The 17,069-nt window shown below is 39.6% G+C and overlaps 2 protein-coding genes across 2 annotated transcripts; both read left to right on the top strand.

Annotated features, from left to right (window-relative positions):
• The first annotated feature begins 621 nt into the window (after positions 1-621).
• On the top strand, positions 622-15,075 carry LOC111603868 (neurogenic protein big brain). Its single transcript, XM_023321675.2, has 5 exons — positions 622-1,120; positions 3,164-3,330; positions 4,589-4,715; positions 12,080-12,287; positions 13,163-15,075. Exons 1-5 carry the CDS (start codon positions 930-932, stop codon positions 14,582-14,584), a joined length of 2,115 nt encoding a protein of 704 aa, XP_023177443.2. The 5' UTR covers positions 622-929; the 3' UTR covers positions 14,585-15,075.
• A 792-nt stretch (positions 15,076-15,867) lies between these two features.
• On the top strand, positions 15,868-17,038 carry LOC111603982. Its single transcript, XM_023321826.2, has 2 exons — positions 15,868-15,892; positions 16,004-17,038. Exon 2 carries the CDS (start codon positions 16,121-16,123, stop codon positions 17,036-17,038), a length of 918 nt encoding a protein of 305 aa, XP_023177594.2. The 5' UTR covers positions 15,868-15,892; positions 16,004-16,120.
• Positions 17,039-17,069: the final 31 nt, after the last annotated feature.

Raw genomic sequence — 17,069 nt, forward strand, 5'->3', positions numbered from 1 at the left:
ACTTTTTTATACCTTATATGCTATTTTCTTATTAATTTCTTAGTTAAAATTCCTCAACGAATCACCCTAAGCGTATCCTGTCTTTCGATTGCTCAATATTATATAAATTTTTATTAATGTACCGTAAAATCAAAGAGCATCATACTTATGTATATTCACCGAAAGCTGAGACCAGCATCCAGCAGATGCTTGAGCTGCCTGGGAGTTCGACTTTGTGTCCGAGGCGGGGCGGGTCAGGTCGGGTTGCTGTTATTGTTGCCTGCCCGTGAAATCAGTGTTATTGATCATAGCTGCATAATCAAGTTACGAGCGCGCTTTCATTATGTTGCCAGTTGCCGAAAAAAACATCCACCACCAACAACACAATCATCATGTTCAGCAACATCGCTATCATCATCATGTTCGTCAGCAACATCATCGTCAATGACAGTTAGGCTGACCAACAGGTTGCCTGTTTCGGCTTATGTATACTCAACTTCACCACACTGCGAGGGTAGCTTACTCAACACAGAGCCACAGACAATGCTGCGTTGGTGGTGTGGGCAGTATAAGCAGTGGTGGTATTGGTGATGGTGGCTTTGCTACAGTTTATGTTGCTGATGGTGGATTCTTGCCGTCAACTTGTTCGGCATTCGCTCGCAGCTCGCACTTGTGTACGGTCGTGTTCTCGCGTCGAATCCAAAACTCTGAAACGGTTAAAGGTTCAAAACTTCGACTTGTCGTTTGTCGTTGCAATTGAAATCAATTGAGTGCAATTTGCGAGTGCAAAGTTCTGGCGCAAAATGTTTGCCTAACACAGTTTCGTTTAATTAATTTGTCGCGTGTGTCGTCGAGCAATCAAAACTAAAAACAAAACACAAAACAAGCGGAGTCAGTTCCATCAACTCTAATCGAAAAGATAAACAAAGCCAACGTCTCTCACACCAACTATGGCCGACGAAAGCCTGCACACAATGCCGCTGGAGCACAATATAGACTATCATATAGTCACATTGTTTGAGCGCTTGGAGGCGATGCGCAAAGATTCGCACGGCAATGCCATCAACAATCGCCTCTCGAGCACTCTGCAGGTGCCCAAGCGGAGCATGCAGGCCGAGATACGCACTCTGGAGTTCTGGAGGTGGGCATTGACAGCATCCGAACCACTAGCATTAACAGTCCGCCCACAACCCGAAGTCAGACCACGCAGTTGTAGCCATTATCATAGGCTTTGTTCGTCTGCCTTTATTGTTTATTGTGAATTCTAACTTTTGTGGCTTTGCGTGCATAATGCAGAGGCAGTCAGCTGTACTATAATGCTTAACTAAGTGAAATTTAAGTGGTTTGTCCGTGTGTCTGTGTGCCTGTGCCTCTGCCTTTGCCTTTGCCAGCAACTTGAAGACTTTCGCGATGACAAATTTTCGTTCACAAGTTTATGACAAATCATTAAAATTGATTTAGCTTAGCTAATTTTGATAAGTGCACCGATCTAGCTCTATTATAATTGATTTGATTGCCATTTGTTCATGTTCAAATACATCTGACTGCACCTAGAGTTAGGTTGAGGGGTATCTACGAGCCATGCACTTTTAGCTTAGACTATATCAATGTCACTTGGCATATCTTATTATATTATATTATATTATATTATATTATCTATTTAGTAACTGAGAACTTCTTAATTGAATTTAATACATTTTTATTTTGCTTACCTTTTTATATACATTTTTTGTCATATCAAATTGTTTGATAAAAAAATATTATAAAAAATCATAATAATTAATTTATAAAAAATTAATATTACTATTTTATTACATTATTACTTTTTATAAATATTTTTTAATTTCTTTTTTTAATTTTAAATTTTTTTATTTCCAACAAAAAAACTGAACCTATTTTATAAAATGATTCATTTTATTTAAAATATTTCAGAAAGCAATTATGACTTAAAATTTGCAAAAAATAATAGTAATTTTTATATTTGCTGCTTAACCAAAAGTTTATAAGCGAAATATAATTTTTACGCTCGTCAGTATTGTCAGTATTTTTTTTATACACCAAATTATTACATTTTTACACATTGTTAAATTTTTAATTTTTTTATTTTTTATATATATTCATATAAATTTTAAGTTTGATTTCTATTGGAAAACCAAAATATTTTCTTCTTAAAATATTTATTCAATGTTTTATTTCACCTAAAAAGTTAAATCACGTTACTTATTCTGCGCTACAAAAATCTTTATTGATTTTTAAATATTTAATCCCAAAATCTACAAATGATTTATGCAACTTTCAACTCTCTTAACTGTTTTTTAATATGTTAAGATTTTTTATCGCCAGCGTTAAATCGTTTTGCTTCTTAAAATTTCTGCTGACAGTCAGTTTAATATTAATTTAATTTCATTTAATGGCCGCTGCATTAAAAATCTATAAAGTAATTAAATTGCTGCTACGCTGTGCAGCGCAGTTTAAATAAGTTCTCTTCTTCTTTGTCTTCTTCTTTTCTTTTTAATTTTAAAATTTAAACGAAAGTTCGCCTCAAACGACCTGCGTGTCTGTGACAGCAGCTAGCCACAAAAAACAGAAGGAAAATATATATTTATTTTAGAGTCGGGTATGAGCATAGTTAAAGCCAATTAGGGAGCAGCGAAATAATGCAAAAGTTAAATAAGAAATTTGATGGAAATAAAAAAAATGCAAAGTTGGGCAACCAAATTGCAGCTGGAGCTGGCAATGTTTATGTTGCCATCGCAGCAGTTTGTTTGATTTTTCGTTATCGCAAATGCAGTGGGAGGAGGAGGAGAGGGAGGAGGAGTGGCTGCAAAAGAAGGCAGGGGACGAGGAGAAGTTGCTGGTTGTCATGGAGGGCGTAGTCCATTTGTTTTTTATGTTTTCTGGTTGTCCAGCGATGACGACGACGATGACGACGACCACGACCCCGGGCAATCGGCAGGCAGCTGCTGTCTCCTCAGTCGCTGTTAGCTTTTTGGTTGTAGAACCTCGCAGCGAAGCGAGGCTCCCTCTGTGTGTGTGCTTAATTGTCATTGGGCCTGAACAAGGCGCACATTGTGTGCAATTTGTAGCGCAACATAATTTCTTGAATATTTACTTTAATCATATGAAATGACATGCCCCAACTGAAGTGTCTTTACCGAGCCCCGCTGTTCTCTTTCCTTTGCAGATCCATCATCAGCGAGTGCCTTGCCTCGTTCCTGTATGTGTTCATCGTATGCGGCGCAGCTGCGGGCGCCGGTGTGGGTGCCAGCGTCTCATCCGTGCTCCTGGCCACGGCGCTCGCCTCCGGCCTGGCGATGGCAACATTAACACAGTGCTTTTTGCATATATCGGGTAAGCCAAGAAACAAAAACAAAACAAAACAAAACAAACAAATGAATAAACAGGCGACAAGTGTTGCATGTTGCTTGTTGTTGTTGTTGTGGAGGGTCCACAAACTTTGCCGTGGGAATTTCGTTGCCACCAAACAACAGCAGCAGCAGCAGCGGCAGCCACAAGAACCCCATTTCACATATATTTCGTAGAGTCTTTATGCTACGTCTCTTAGCAAAAGGAGTATATAGGTTTTGTGCTATTTGTGCTGAGCACTAGCGAGCTGACACTTGAGATATATACTTCTGGTTAGCTCATAGAGAATGTTACTATTTATAAGACTTCTAGCAGTTTGATAAATCAGAACAGTCTAAGTTAAGATTATGAAAATATTTTCATTTTGCTTATCTACTTAGCAGTCAGGTATACCCTACTTCAATCGAGCTATTCGTTTTTATTTTGTATTTTTTTTTTTTGTGATTTTCGAAAAGCCAACGCACTGTGGTTGTCGCCCACGTCTGCGTTTCCCTGCCCCACTCCTGCGGCATTTCCCCCCGACTTGTTCATGCCCCTTTGCTGTGCTGTGCCGTGCCGAGACTCTTATCTGTGGCGGGCGCACTTGCAGTGGCCTCTCTGTTATTTCTCACTGTTCTCTGTACAACTTCCTCGTGTATTTGTTCATCTGCGTTGACATTCAGGGCAATTAATGTTTTCACAAAAGTTGCAGCAGTTGGGGCCATGTGCAGTGAACACATGTTCTTGATTTCGCCTTTAAGTTGCAGCTATATATATGATTCTTTTCACAGCCAATTGGCTGCACATTAAGTTATGAGCACAGTCCCTCAATCCAGCATAAAAAACATATTCCACGAAAGTGTCAAAATGTTATTTAACGGTTTTCAGAGTGAGAGGGGCACCCCCAACCACAGCCACAGCACCACATATATCTTTCTTGTAATAGATTGAACTGAAAATAAACACCACTGACAACTGACAGAGCAGAGACAAAGTGAAATATTCTATTAAAAATAATAATTTGAAAGCTAATAATCGAATAAAAAGTTTCATTTCTATAAAGTTCTGCTTCCATGCAAATTAGTCTCCATATCCTTACATCATTCAGTTTATTATAGGATAGACTCTATGATATGCGTTCACTTTGACAGGTTTTCCCTTTTTCTGAGCGTAAGCCACCTGGAGCATTGGCAACTTTTCTTTTCTTGTTAAATATTTAATGATTAATCCACTTATCCGTATTTTGTTTCCTCTCGCACCACAGGCGCTCACATCAATCCCGCCGTAACTTTGGCCTGCTGCGTTATCCGCAGCATCTCCCCCATCCGAGCTGCCATGTACATGACCGCCCAGTGCGGCGGCGGCATTGCAGGCGCCGCTCTGCTCTATGGGTAAGTCAAACAAATATTATCTAATTATTTATCTAACAGATAAGATGATGAATTGATGGAAATTCATTTTTTTTAATGCAAGAAAATTAAGTTTGGCTATGACTAAAAATTCTATTTTTTTATTTATTATTTATTATTAAATATAAAATAAATTATTGAAAAATATAGCACTATAAATATGAGCTTTTTTAAAGCTCTATTAAGTGCTGGTGTGGCAAAAAAAATCCGAAAACTAAGAAATTTAAGAATTTAATTAATATTGACTGGAAAAGACAACTTAAAATATAAAAACAATTTTTAAAGCTCTATAAAAAATGTTTAAAATTCAGAAGATTTTTGTAAATTTTATTTAAATTTGAAAGGCAAACACGCTTTATATTTAATAGGCGTAAAATATGAGAATTTTGGGCTTGAGAAAAAAAATTGTTTGAAGTCTCAACGAAGAGAAAAATATTTCCTGAACAAAGTCATTTTTGAAATTTCTGAAAATTTTCATTTCTGTTTAAATACAAAAGGCAAAAACGATTTCTAAACGTTTGTAAACTATAATCTGAAGTGAGTGACAGCAACTGAAATGATTTATATAATTATGAAGATTTCTCTTTCATTCTCTCCACTTAATAAACTATACAATAATTCCTTAATAAGAAATATAAATATACAAATTGCATTATTAAATATTTAAAAATATTAAAAAAAATTTGGTAAACTTAAAAAATATTATTTGTTGCTGTAGAAATGTATATTTGAATAGAATAAAAGAAATAATTAGCTAATAGTTAAAAATTGTATTAGCTAAATTTGATTTTTTACGCAAAAATAGCAGAAAATATTAAATTCATCAGTTTTCATTTAAAAATATTTTAGGAAAAAAATTTCTTCGTTGAACTCGCTAAATCATTTAGTTTAATTTCATCGATATTTTTTTTCAAATTTTCGTTCAGTGTAATCAGAAATGAATTGCCAAAGTTTCTATTCAGCAATTCTATGAGTCTGGCTGCAATCAGTTTCCAAGTATTTCCTAATGACTTCATGGCACTCGAACAACACCCACGCAGCCTTCACTTAAGCTGCTTTAATTCCCGGTAAAAATTTCCATATGGAATGTCCATTGGGCATGAAATTCATTTCGATGTAAAAGTATGTTTGACCCGAGCTTGGCACAGGAAATGCGTTGCTAAACAATTTCCGAATTAAATTCAACAAGGTGCTCAATGTCACTCGAAAATGCAAAAGAAAAATGAAGAGACCTAACGGCTGCTGCGGTGACTGTACCAAGGGCACTTTGCCCAAAAATCATTTACAGGAAATACGTAGTTTGTGTGCAAAAAAGAACTAAATAGGGGAACATCTAGAGAAATGTATAAATAGGATATGCAGGTAAACGCTGTGTCCTACACACAGAGGGAGTTGGAAGCACCTGCATAGAGCGCAGGTAGTAAGTTGCCTAGGAGTTGAACTCTCTCCCCCCCTCTCTCTCTCTCTCTCTCTCTCTGTCTGCCCACGTTTATCTCAGCTAGGGCGAAAACATCTGCCGACGTGATTTCCCATTTTTGTTGAAAATGCGTTTGCTGTCAGGACCGGATTCCTTTGTCGAGGCCGGGCAACATGTGCTGCCTAGATACACACACGCACACTATCATAAAAGTGCGTATCCAAATCTTTGTAGGTCCTGTCAGCGTCTTTTATGCCTCGCTGACAAACACCGCGCAGGATATGCGTGTGGAATATCAGTCTTTGTGCGCGACGGCCATAGGTAGGCATATATATACATATATAGATAGCTATAGCGAGGGCAGCATAAACAATGAAGAGGAAAAAATATATTTGCTTCTGCGCATCGCTCCAATTTTTGTTCTGTTTTGTTGTACGTTGAACTCCTTTTTGGAAAGTTAATGCGCCTGCGCAGCCTGCCCCTCGACGCACGATGTGTCTCTCTGGGTCTGTTCAACATCTGTTTCTTTGGCTCCTTTTTTTTCGAGTTTGCTTCTGCTTGTTTTTTTTTTTAAGTGCATTGGCATCTTTACTTTCTACCGAGCCGCAATCCGAGTAGCCGCTGCAGCCATGAAACATGTTTCAGCTGCCAGCCCGATCAGGTTCGCATCTTCTTCTTTTTACTCCATATAGTTTGTATCTGTGGAAGGGTCGCTGGCAGCTCCAGTTGTTTTTTAGTCGAAACATATGTTTCCAAAAGTATTTTAATGTGAGTGTGTGTGTGTGAATGTGTTGATTAATTGGTTTAGATTTGGCAGTCGATTTTGTGGCTTTTGGGCGGCTTTTGAGTTGAGTTTTTAGGCTCAGTTTGATTGATGGGCTTCTAGCCGAGATTGAAGCCAGCATGAAAACTAACGAAGTCTCTTAGCATAATCGATGCGTGAAATTGAGTGCAAATTCTTGTGGTTTCCAAGAAAAAGTGAGCAAAGACAGCTGAGAGCTGTGAAAATAATCAAAATTTAGTTGCTATGAAGCAAAACTGTTTCATTTGCGAAATTTATATTAAATATTATAGAGATTAATTGAGGCTTAACTTTGCTTATAATAATATTAGATCTTTGGAGTCTTATCATGCTAGCATGCACTGTTTTTACTGTTAGTTAATGAACTTGGTTAGAATTAGAATCAAATCTCTTCTGTTTCTATCTCATATACGAATGCAGTACTTCCACTCACCGCCCGATGGCGCCACCATCGCAAGGGAAATTTACTATCGAGTAGGCGCTTCCCCTAGGCGGCTACTGCGTATATTTCAGCTGTATCGTAATTTAACTTTTAGTTTAGAATCAGCAATTAAAAAAAAAATGGTTAGAATCATGCGTTTTTTAACTGAAAGTATTTGAAAGTCCTTTACTTCTTCATATACAAGTTTAGCCTAGATTGTATGTCTATCCAAAATGTTTTAGATAGCCTAATTGTGATTTAATTTAACTGTTTCTACCTTGAATCTTGCAACAAAAGTTTTATATTTTAAATATAATTATTTTGAAAAAAAAAACATACATTACGATACATAAACTAGCTTGCTTGGGATATTCACATAGTTTGGTTGCAGGCAAGACTCTAATTTGTCTCTATTGATAAATATATTTATATATATATTTTATCTAAATGGTTCTATACAAAACTAATATTTTCTACAACTTTATGAATAAATATGATTTTAAAGACTTTCGAATTAAATTATTAAATTCTATAGTCGAAAATTTGACCATCTTTGTGCTGTATCGATTCATCTATTACTCTTGAAAATCTTGTAAAATCAAAATTTGCTTTCAGTTTTCGTCTTTTATATCTATCATGAGTCTTCTATAGATATTTATATATATTTTGCAGTTAATATTTGAATACAAACTATATGAATTTGATTTCTTTAGAAACTCCTAGAGAGCATAAATGCGAAGATTTAATTTGATAAATATATATAAAATTAAATCTTCGCATTTATGCTCTCTAGGAGTTTCTATAGATCTTGCTTATAAAAAACAATCAATAAAAGATTAAATTAAGTAAATATTTGATTTGAACTATGAAGAAATATTAAAGAGGAAATGAGGGATAAAACCCAAGAGTAGAAAGTGCAACATAGTTTAGAGATAAGATTCAGCTGACTTAAGAGCTATATTATTATTATAGGTAGACCTGCTCCATAGAGAGAGACATTACTTTGTGGGCACTTGTTCAGGCTCGCTGTCTGCGCTGCTGTCACATATCAATTGCCGCTGAACTGATTGCCCGACGTAGCCAAGAGGCACTTGAGGCGCAGGCTTTATTATTATTTGTATGTGTTCAGCTTTATTTTGGTTTTAAGTAAAAACTCTTCAGAAGGAGAGGCAGAAGAAGCAGAGAAGAGTCGCATGACATGCGTGGCCCGCATGCAGGTCTAAGTATCGATATCCGGCTCTCGCCTGCTTAGTTGTTATTGTTATGCGCGTTGCGTTCTGGAGGATATTCAATGAGGATATTCCAGTTGGTTTGCGGCCGTCGCTTTTATTCTTGACCGGCTGGAAACGTGCGCCAAGCACGTTCCAAAATATGCCTTTTCGGTAAAAATGATGAAAGATAAAAATCAGGTAGAGCCCGCCAGTCAGCCAGCAAGCAAGCAAAACTGCATAATTACCACTGGCCTTTGTTCGGCTCGACTTCGTCTTCAATTCCTGCTCAGTTGTTGCGCCTGCGCAGGATGCGACAGAAACTTGAAATCAAACACGTGTCGCTGCCTCTTGCTGGTTGGTCAGCACGAAAGGGCAGCTGGAACTGGCAGGCACTGAAACGAGCTCACAGCCTGCCAGGCACACCTGCCGCCCAACAAAAACAAAAATGAAAAAATTACAGTAGTTGCCTCTGACAGCAACAGCGACGCAGCGCACAGGAGATACAAACCAAAAAGAAGAAAAAACAGGATTTTCGAGTCGAAATTTGAATTTTAAATGCAACGAAACGAAACGAAACGTAACGAGCTGCCGCCAGGGAGCTGAAATCGCGGCCAGTGTTGGCATTATTGATTCGTATGTGGGGCATGGGGCAAGGGGCATGGGGCATGGCGTCTTCCTGGGCAGTTGCCCAAAATCAATTCGTGTCACATCGAGGCAATTGAATTACGTTTTTGATGCCGCCCGCTAACAGCTTATCGCTTGCAACATGAAAATGGCATCCTGTGCGCCGCTTCCGGTTGTTGCACACACACACACACACACACACATACAGAATTAAAAAGGGAGCGCTGCACAGCTGGTCCAGGCGTGCAATGCGGCTTCTTCTATTCAAGTTGTGTATGTGCCACACTTGCAACTGATTACTTTGATTGTGACACACAGCTTGTGGCAAGTGTGGCACGTTAAAATTTGTAATTAATTGCCATGTGGCAGAGTCAATAAATTGCATTTACTGCATGCATATTTATGGGGCATTTTAATTGTCTTCTGCAACGTGATGCGTTTCACTTAAATTTACAATTAAAAGCGAGGCGATAAAACAATATTAAATGGTTCAACTGTTGCACGTAAATATTTTGTTTGTTGCAATATCAGATTTGATTTGAAATGCAACAAAGGCATTTGTAGTCGATGTCCATGTTGACATGCCCTTTGTCACCTGCCACATGCCCCGTCTCCCCGACCAGTGGAACCACAAACCGCAAGCAGTTGCAGCGTGTTGCACATAACACATAACCTCACTTCTCATTGCGGATGTGGCAGCAAGAAATGTATGCTTATGTCCTTTTCACACAACTCGTGCAGCTTAATATATGTAGGTATGTCGTTTTCTTCCGCTTGTTCCCTTTTGTTTGCCTTTTTATCGTGCGCCAACAATTTTGTTCGGTTAGCAAAGGGAAGCTGCTAAGCTTAACGGCACATAAGCTGCTGGCAACATTTTGCTATTTCCTGCTACTTAGCTGTAACTGTGTGTGTGCGTGTATGTTTACTTGTTGTTGCTGCAAATTTAGCACTTTATACATTTATGAGCAAACAAGCCGGGATAAGAAAATAAACTCAAAAATCAAGCTAACGCAGTCATAACCAAAGGCATATTTACTTTGATACTCTTTGTTTATTGAAAACGCATTAAAAAGGCGTTTGACGAAGTGTTCGCTTCAGCCGTATAATGTTTTTAACTATTTATGATCAGCCATGTTGATCTAGTTCTTATTTATTCCAGAACTTGATATCGAGTTTATTTAAGCTAACCAATGTCTATCGATATATTGTGTTTATTTGTGCCAGTTCTAATTACTTAATGTTTGCATTGTTGTTATTATATTTCCCTTTATTTATTCAAAAGTCCTTCATATCGAATTTATTGAAGCTATCGATTTCTAATGTCAGCAATGTATATCGATATATGGTCTAGATATTCTATCAGTGCTAGTTACTTAATGCATGCATTTACTCGTTATTTTTGTAGCCATATGTATTAGAAACAAATGTTAAAACCAAAACTAATATTTGATGCTAAGTACTGTGTTCTTACATCAAGTAGCTTACACAGGGCATCTGCTGGTCAGCCACTGCACAGAGTTCTTTACTATTTTCTTTTCGGTGCGATCTAAACTTTAATAAGCATCCAGCCAAGTGAAAAATTGTTTTGGTTAACCGCACTCTGTGTACACATTGGAGACGGCTATGAAATATTGTATCTATACATATATTTTTCTCTATCAAATGCCTTTCAAATATTTGAACTTTTTATTCCCACGTTTTTTTCCTACTTTCCTTTATTGGCAGAGAGCTATTTGGTAGCAAAGCTGGCGCTTATTGGCGCTAAGCCGGCATGTCTCACCTTTTCACTTACTATTACATACGAATATTCTGGCATCCTTGTCGCCACCTTCTCCCTCCGCTCCACTCAATGCTATTTGCTGCAACTGCGGCTCTATTTGCTCAACTACTTTTAAGTGCATTGCGAAAGCGTTTATTTCCGGATTTTCACAGTTATTCAATGTTCCGGAGATGATGTGCAATTGCCATTGCGGCTCTGCGCGCTTCCACATCCATTGAAAGCATTGCAAATATTTATTCAACAACACTTATAATGTGTAAGAGTGTGGCATTTACCAACACAGCCACACACTTCCATTCGCCATTCGGCAAATTTCTTCTATGTATTTGCGTGCACATGAAGCCATATTGCATTTATTTATTTATCTTGCATTTAGCAACACTGTTTTCATATGCATTTTTGTTTTTTTTTTTTCCTTCCATTAGGCAAGGGGATTTTATATATGAGAGCTTAAAATTTAATAAAGAGGAAGACACGGGAAGGGATTTTTTTTTGAAAATTTATTTGATCAACATTTAGGCTATGGAGAGTTAGTAAATTATTAATGTATTTTATAAACGTATATAGAGAGAGCTTATCATGAATTGAATTCGATGTGCTTTATTCTTAGCAATCGAAGGCTTAATAACTAATAAATTCAATAGGCAGCTCAACTGCTGCTCAAGTCAACTTTGATTTATGCCCAATTTCAATTATAACTCAGATTGAAGTTAACTCACATAGCGCCAAGTTGATAGCAGCTGCATGTGAATAAACTCATTAGCATTAACGCAAAAGTTAAATTGTTCATAAATCTTGTAGGAGCCGAAAAAAGTTTTGATACCGCACACAGCCTAGAAGCAGGCAACAACTTTTGTCACTTTGCCAATTGAAACTTTGGCAATCTAAATTATGTTCCCGTTGCTTCAGCTATATCTATATCTATATATATGTATGCATGCCCATATGAAGTGGCAAGTTAACTAGCTGTCTGAGCGCCTAACTTTGGGTCGCCGTAAATATTCTATATGGTTATATATGATTCGTTAACTTTAGTCACTCCTAAGGCAGTATTAATTGGAAATTCTCTCTGTTTTTGATGTCATTTGCAGTGTCACCGTGCCTGGCTATCAGGGCAATCTGCAGGCGGCAATCTCTCACAGCGCCGCCCTGGCCGCCTGGGAACGTTTCGGGGTTGAGTTCATACTCACCTTTGTGGTGGTGCTCTGCTATTTCGTCTCCACGGATGCCATTAAGAAGTTCATGGGCAATTCGGCGTTTGCCATTGGTGCGGCATACAGCGCCTGTTGCTTTGTGTCGGTAAGTTTGACATTGATAATGATGCTTAAAGGAATGCCACAACACAGATCTAGAGACTCGAAACTCGAGACCGAGACAGAGACAGAGACAGAGACAGAGACCCAGTCAGAGCCTCAAGAAACGCACCTGCCGTTTGCGCATTTTTATGGTGCAAAAATCGCAGCATGACAGGCACCAGGCAACGGGCAGAGGCAGAGGCAGAGGCACAGTCAACAAAAGAGACCGAGAAATTGGTCGAGATAATTAATTTAGCGCAAGTCAGGGTCGAGCGCGGCTCGCCACGTCGCTGTCCAGAAATTAAAAGCAAATATTTAGCCAGTTTATTTTATTTTTTGCTTTCGTTTTCGTTTAAGCCGCACAATAAAAATGAAATTTATATTGATTTGAATTACGATTTCGAGCTTGCGATAATAATTGAACAAGCAATCATAAACTGAATTTTAGACAATTTATTGAAGTGGAATTCGTTGAAAAGTGAAATACGAACATTTTTTAAATCTGTGAGCTGCTAAAAACAATATTCAAGGCTGGCTAAGCATTCCAAGATATATCTTTTTTTTTAATATGTTTTTAAAAACAATTTTATAAATTTTATTAAACAAAAAATTTGGAAAGTCGAGGTAAATTCTTCATGCATATTATATATGCCAGTTATAGAGCTAGATTATATAATTTTTATCATAATTAAATTGCACATAAATCTAGTAATTACTGTAAGGCTTAGACATGTTATTCAAGAAGAGTATATTGGCTTTGTGAACACTTTATAATGCTCTAAGCTACTCAGCGTTAAGCCTAGACAGATATGCCTCATCCCTCGTCCCATATTCCCACAGCTATTTAACACTCTGCCTTTCCCTCTTGCTCCCTTGCAGATGCCCTATCTGAATCCGGCGCGCTCTTTGGGTCCTTCATTTGTGCTGAACAAATGGGACAACCATTGGGTATATTGGTTTGGCCCGCTCGTTGGCGGCATGGCTTCTGGCCTGGTCTATGAGCATATATTCAGCTCTCGCCGCAGCGTGCGCCATGCCAAGGGCAGCATTGACAACGACTCCAGCTCCATACACTCCGAAGATGAACTGAACTATGACATGGACATGGAGAAGCCAAACAAGTATCAGCAGTCGCAGGGCACTTATCCGCGCGGCCAGTCGAATGGGGCAGCTGCCACAGCTGCGCAGCATGCCGCTGCCAATATGCCGCCCATGGGCGTGGTCGGCGCTGGAGCTGGCAACTACTGTCAGAACTTATACACCGCGCCGCCGCTCTCCTCCAAGTACGATCAGCAGCAGCAGCAGCAGGAGCCGCTCTATGGCGGCACTCGCTCCCTCTACTGCCGCTCGCCCACGCTGACGCGCAGCAACCTGAATCGCTCGCAGTCGGTGTACGCCAAGAGCAACACGGCCATCAATCGTGACATAGTGCCGCGTCCCGGGCCACTGGTGCCAGCGCAGAGTCTCTATCCCATGCGCACGCAGCAGCAACAGCAGCAGCAGCATCATCAGGCAGTCACGGCTACCCAATCGTCGCATCTGCAGAATCAGAACGTGCAGAATCAGCTGCAGCAGCGTACCGAGAGCATTTATGCCATGCGCGGATCCATGCGCGGACAGCAGCAACCACTGCAGCAGCAGCAGCAGCAGCAGCAGCAGCAGCAACAGCAGCAACAACAGCAGCAGCAACAACAGCAGGCGCCAGTTGGCATGCAGCAGCAGCTACAGCCGCAGCAGCACATGTCGGAGCCACAGGCGCAACCACAGGGCTTCCAACCAGTCTACGGCTCCCGCAACAATCCCACACCTCTGGATGGCAATCACAAGTTCGAGCGTCGGGAACAGCAGCAACAGCAGCAGCAGCAGCAGCAGCAACTCTATGGCATGACCGGTCCACGCAATCGCGGCCAGTCGGCGCAGTCCGATGACAGCTCGTATGGTTCGTATCATGGCTCTGCAGTCACGCCGCCAGCGCGTCATCCCAGCGTGGAGCCCTCACCGCCGCCTCCACCTATGCTGATGTATGCCCCACCACCACAGCCCAATGCAGCACATCCACAGCCCATACGAACGCAATCGGAACGTAAGGTGAGCGCGCCAGTTGTTGTCTCCCAACCGGCAGCCTGTGCTGTCACCTACACCACATCCCAGGTGCCCCCAACGATCACGACAACAACGTCTCAACAGCAACAGCAGCAGCAGCAACAGCAACAGCAGCAACAACAAATGATGATGCAACAGCAACAGCAGCAGCAGGCACATCAGCAACATTATGGCATGCTGCCGTTGCGACCCAACTGAAAGCGGCTCTCGTGGGGCCCCGTAACGACGCCGCCGCCAACGATACACGCCGCCCTCGCAATTCACCCCACGGGCACCATGACCCTGCACAGCTGCAGCCTAGCCAAGCAGAGCAGTTTGTTTTAGCTCCCAGAGAAGGGTAGTCCGGGCATCCAAAGGAAATGTACGCAAAGTCCTAGCATTTAGTTAAAAACCCATTTAAGTGCAGTTTAATTATATATATATATATATCCAAATTATATATATGCCTAGAGATAGCAGACGAAACATAGCCACAATGTATTATTCATATACGACAAGTAAGAAGGAACTCAAACCTAGCAACATCAACAACGATTATCATAAGTACATATATTTATATAGCCCATATTCCATCTAAATATTACACTATTCTCATAATCGACAAATCGTATAAAATATTGAACCATATGATACTGTGCTTAAATCTCATAAATCACAGAACATTTTATTTTGTTGTTTTTATTTTGTGTTTCGTTATCCCGACGACAGGGAATTATATATTTCAGTTAAATTTCATTTTTATATATTCAGTTTTTTCAATCCAACTCAATTCCTCGACTGAATCGCATTCGATCTAATATATTATCACAAAAGTACTTTTTTTCTCTCAAAATTTTTCTTTTTATATTAAGTTTTTAATTTTATCGAACCACTTAATATAAATGTATATATATACATCTATACTGATGATAATTTAATTTAAATGTTATCACTAACAGCTTAACCATATTTAAATGTAAATGTTAGGCTAAATAGGCGTAAAAGTCGGCATCTATATAGCTTATATCATAGAAAATATATTCATATATACACATAGTTCTAACCATTAAATGCTTTGTATTAACTTTAAGTATTATAGTGTGTATTAATAGAATTTAGAAAAAAGATATGCATATATATATCAAACACAAGAACTGTTCTGTAACCTAGAAAGAAATGTTGATCGAAATTAAATTCAATTTAGCGCTTGCTAAAAATGTTTTCGACTTTATTTTGACAAACTGGAATACTTATATCTTATAAGTTCCTTGCCATTAAGATCAATCCCATTAAAAGCAAATAAAATCATCCCAAGCTGCGCCCGCTCTCAAAAATCCCGCATTCAAATCATAACAGTCAAAATCTTGAGCAATAAATATCCTTAACGCAGTGTTGAGCAAATATGCAAAGTGGGAAATAATAATTATGCGCGCACTTTGCAACACTTTTCGAGCGTTTTTTTGCTTTTGCATAAATTAAAAGTACCTCGTTCTCCAGTGTTTCGTAATTATGCAAGGAGGGAAATAAGTAAGCCTTGATTAATGCATGCGCTTTGCAACACTGATTTCAAAGTTGTGAGGCGCTTCATTTGTATTTAAATAAAAATGTATAGTAGCTAAACAAATACTCTTCCTCCAGTGTTTCAAAATAGTATCCAAATGAAACGAAAAAAGTCATCACAAATGTACGCACTTTGCAACACTGTTAAAGCGCTTGTTTTGTATTTGCAAAGTTTAACTGTTGAATGTTGTAATCATGCAAAGATGTCTTTACAACTTAAACTCAGACCGCAGCCTGTCCCCAAAGGCGCTGTGCACCAAAATAGCCGTTGCAACGTCAACGCCGACCCCAATAAGGAAGCGCCTCCGACTTGTCCAGATTACAAACCTAAGGACCACGTGCGGCCTACTGGACAGACCGAATCTGCTACCGTTGATCACACCATTTAGTCTGTTCGATGGATACTATGCGACCAACAAAATACAGTCAGACAATTGGAATACGTTGAAGTTGCTTGAGTATCTACAGATAGCCAAAGAGATGTACCAGCTGTCGGACTGCGATGCGCTGCAACTGCTAGGATTCTTTAAAAACAATTTGACTGAAGCATGTCGCCATCTATATCTCAATAGCAATCAGTCCATTATGCTTTTGGACTTCGATTCCCCCTGGCGACTGAGCGCGAAATCCATTAGCGAGCTGCCCACCGTGGAACAGTTTACGACCCACACGTTCTTCAAGAACTTCCATCAGCTGTTCATCGTGAACTCGAATATATTGACCAACGTATTGCCACAGCAGCCATTAGCCGAGCAATTCTCAGGTCGCTATCTGCGCATACAGCGCACCTTTCATCGCGGTCAGGTCATCTGGGTGGGCTGCGTGCTGCCCACTCAAGAGGCACCCATTGAGGTTGCCGCGCTGCTGTTGCCCTCGTCGGAGCAAACTGAATTGAAATGCTGTACCCAGCTCATGGACGAGTTGGAGCAATATTTGGCTCCCCTTGTACTGGCCAGCAAATCTTGGACCGCCCTTGAACAAAAGCCCAAGAAGCACAACGTTGTCATGGAAGTACTCACCACACTGACAACCTCCATGGATGAGCTCTTCAAACATACAATTCCAAGAGATGCCGTTAGTGCTATGCTAACATCTTATGAAATCCTTTACTGAGAGATCAACGGATCTACGATAAGTTAAAAGT

Source organism: Drosophila hydei, unplaced genomic scaffold (assembly GCF_003285905.1).
Source record: "Drosophila hydei strain 15085-1641.00,03,60 unplaced genomic scaffold, DhydRS2 tig00000149-arrow-pilon, whole genome shotgun sequence".
In the NCBI taxonomy this organism is placed as follows: Eukaryota; Metazoa; Arthropoda; class Insecta; order Diptera; family Drosophilidae; genus Drosophila; species Drosophila hydei.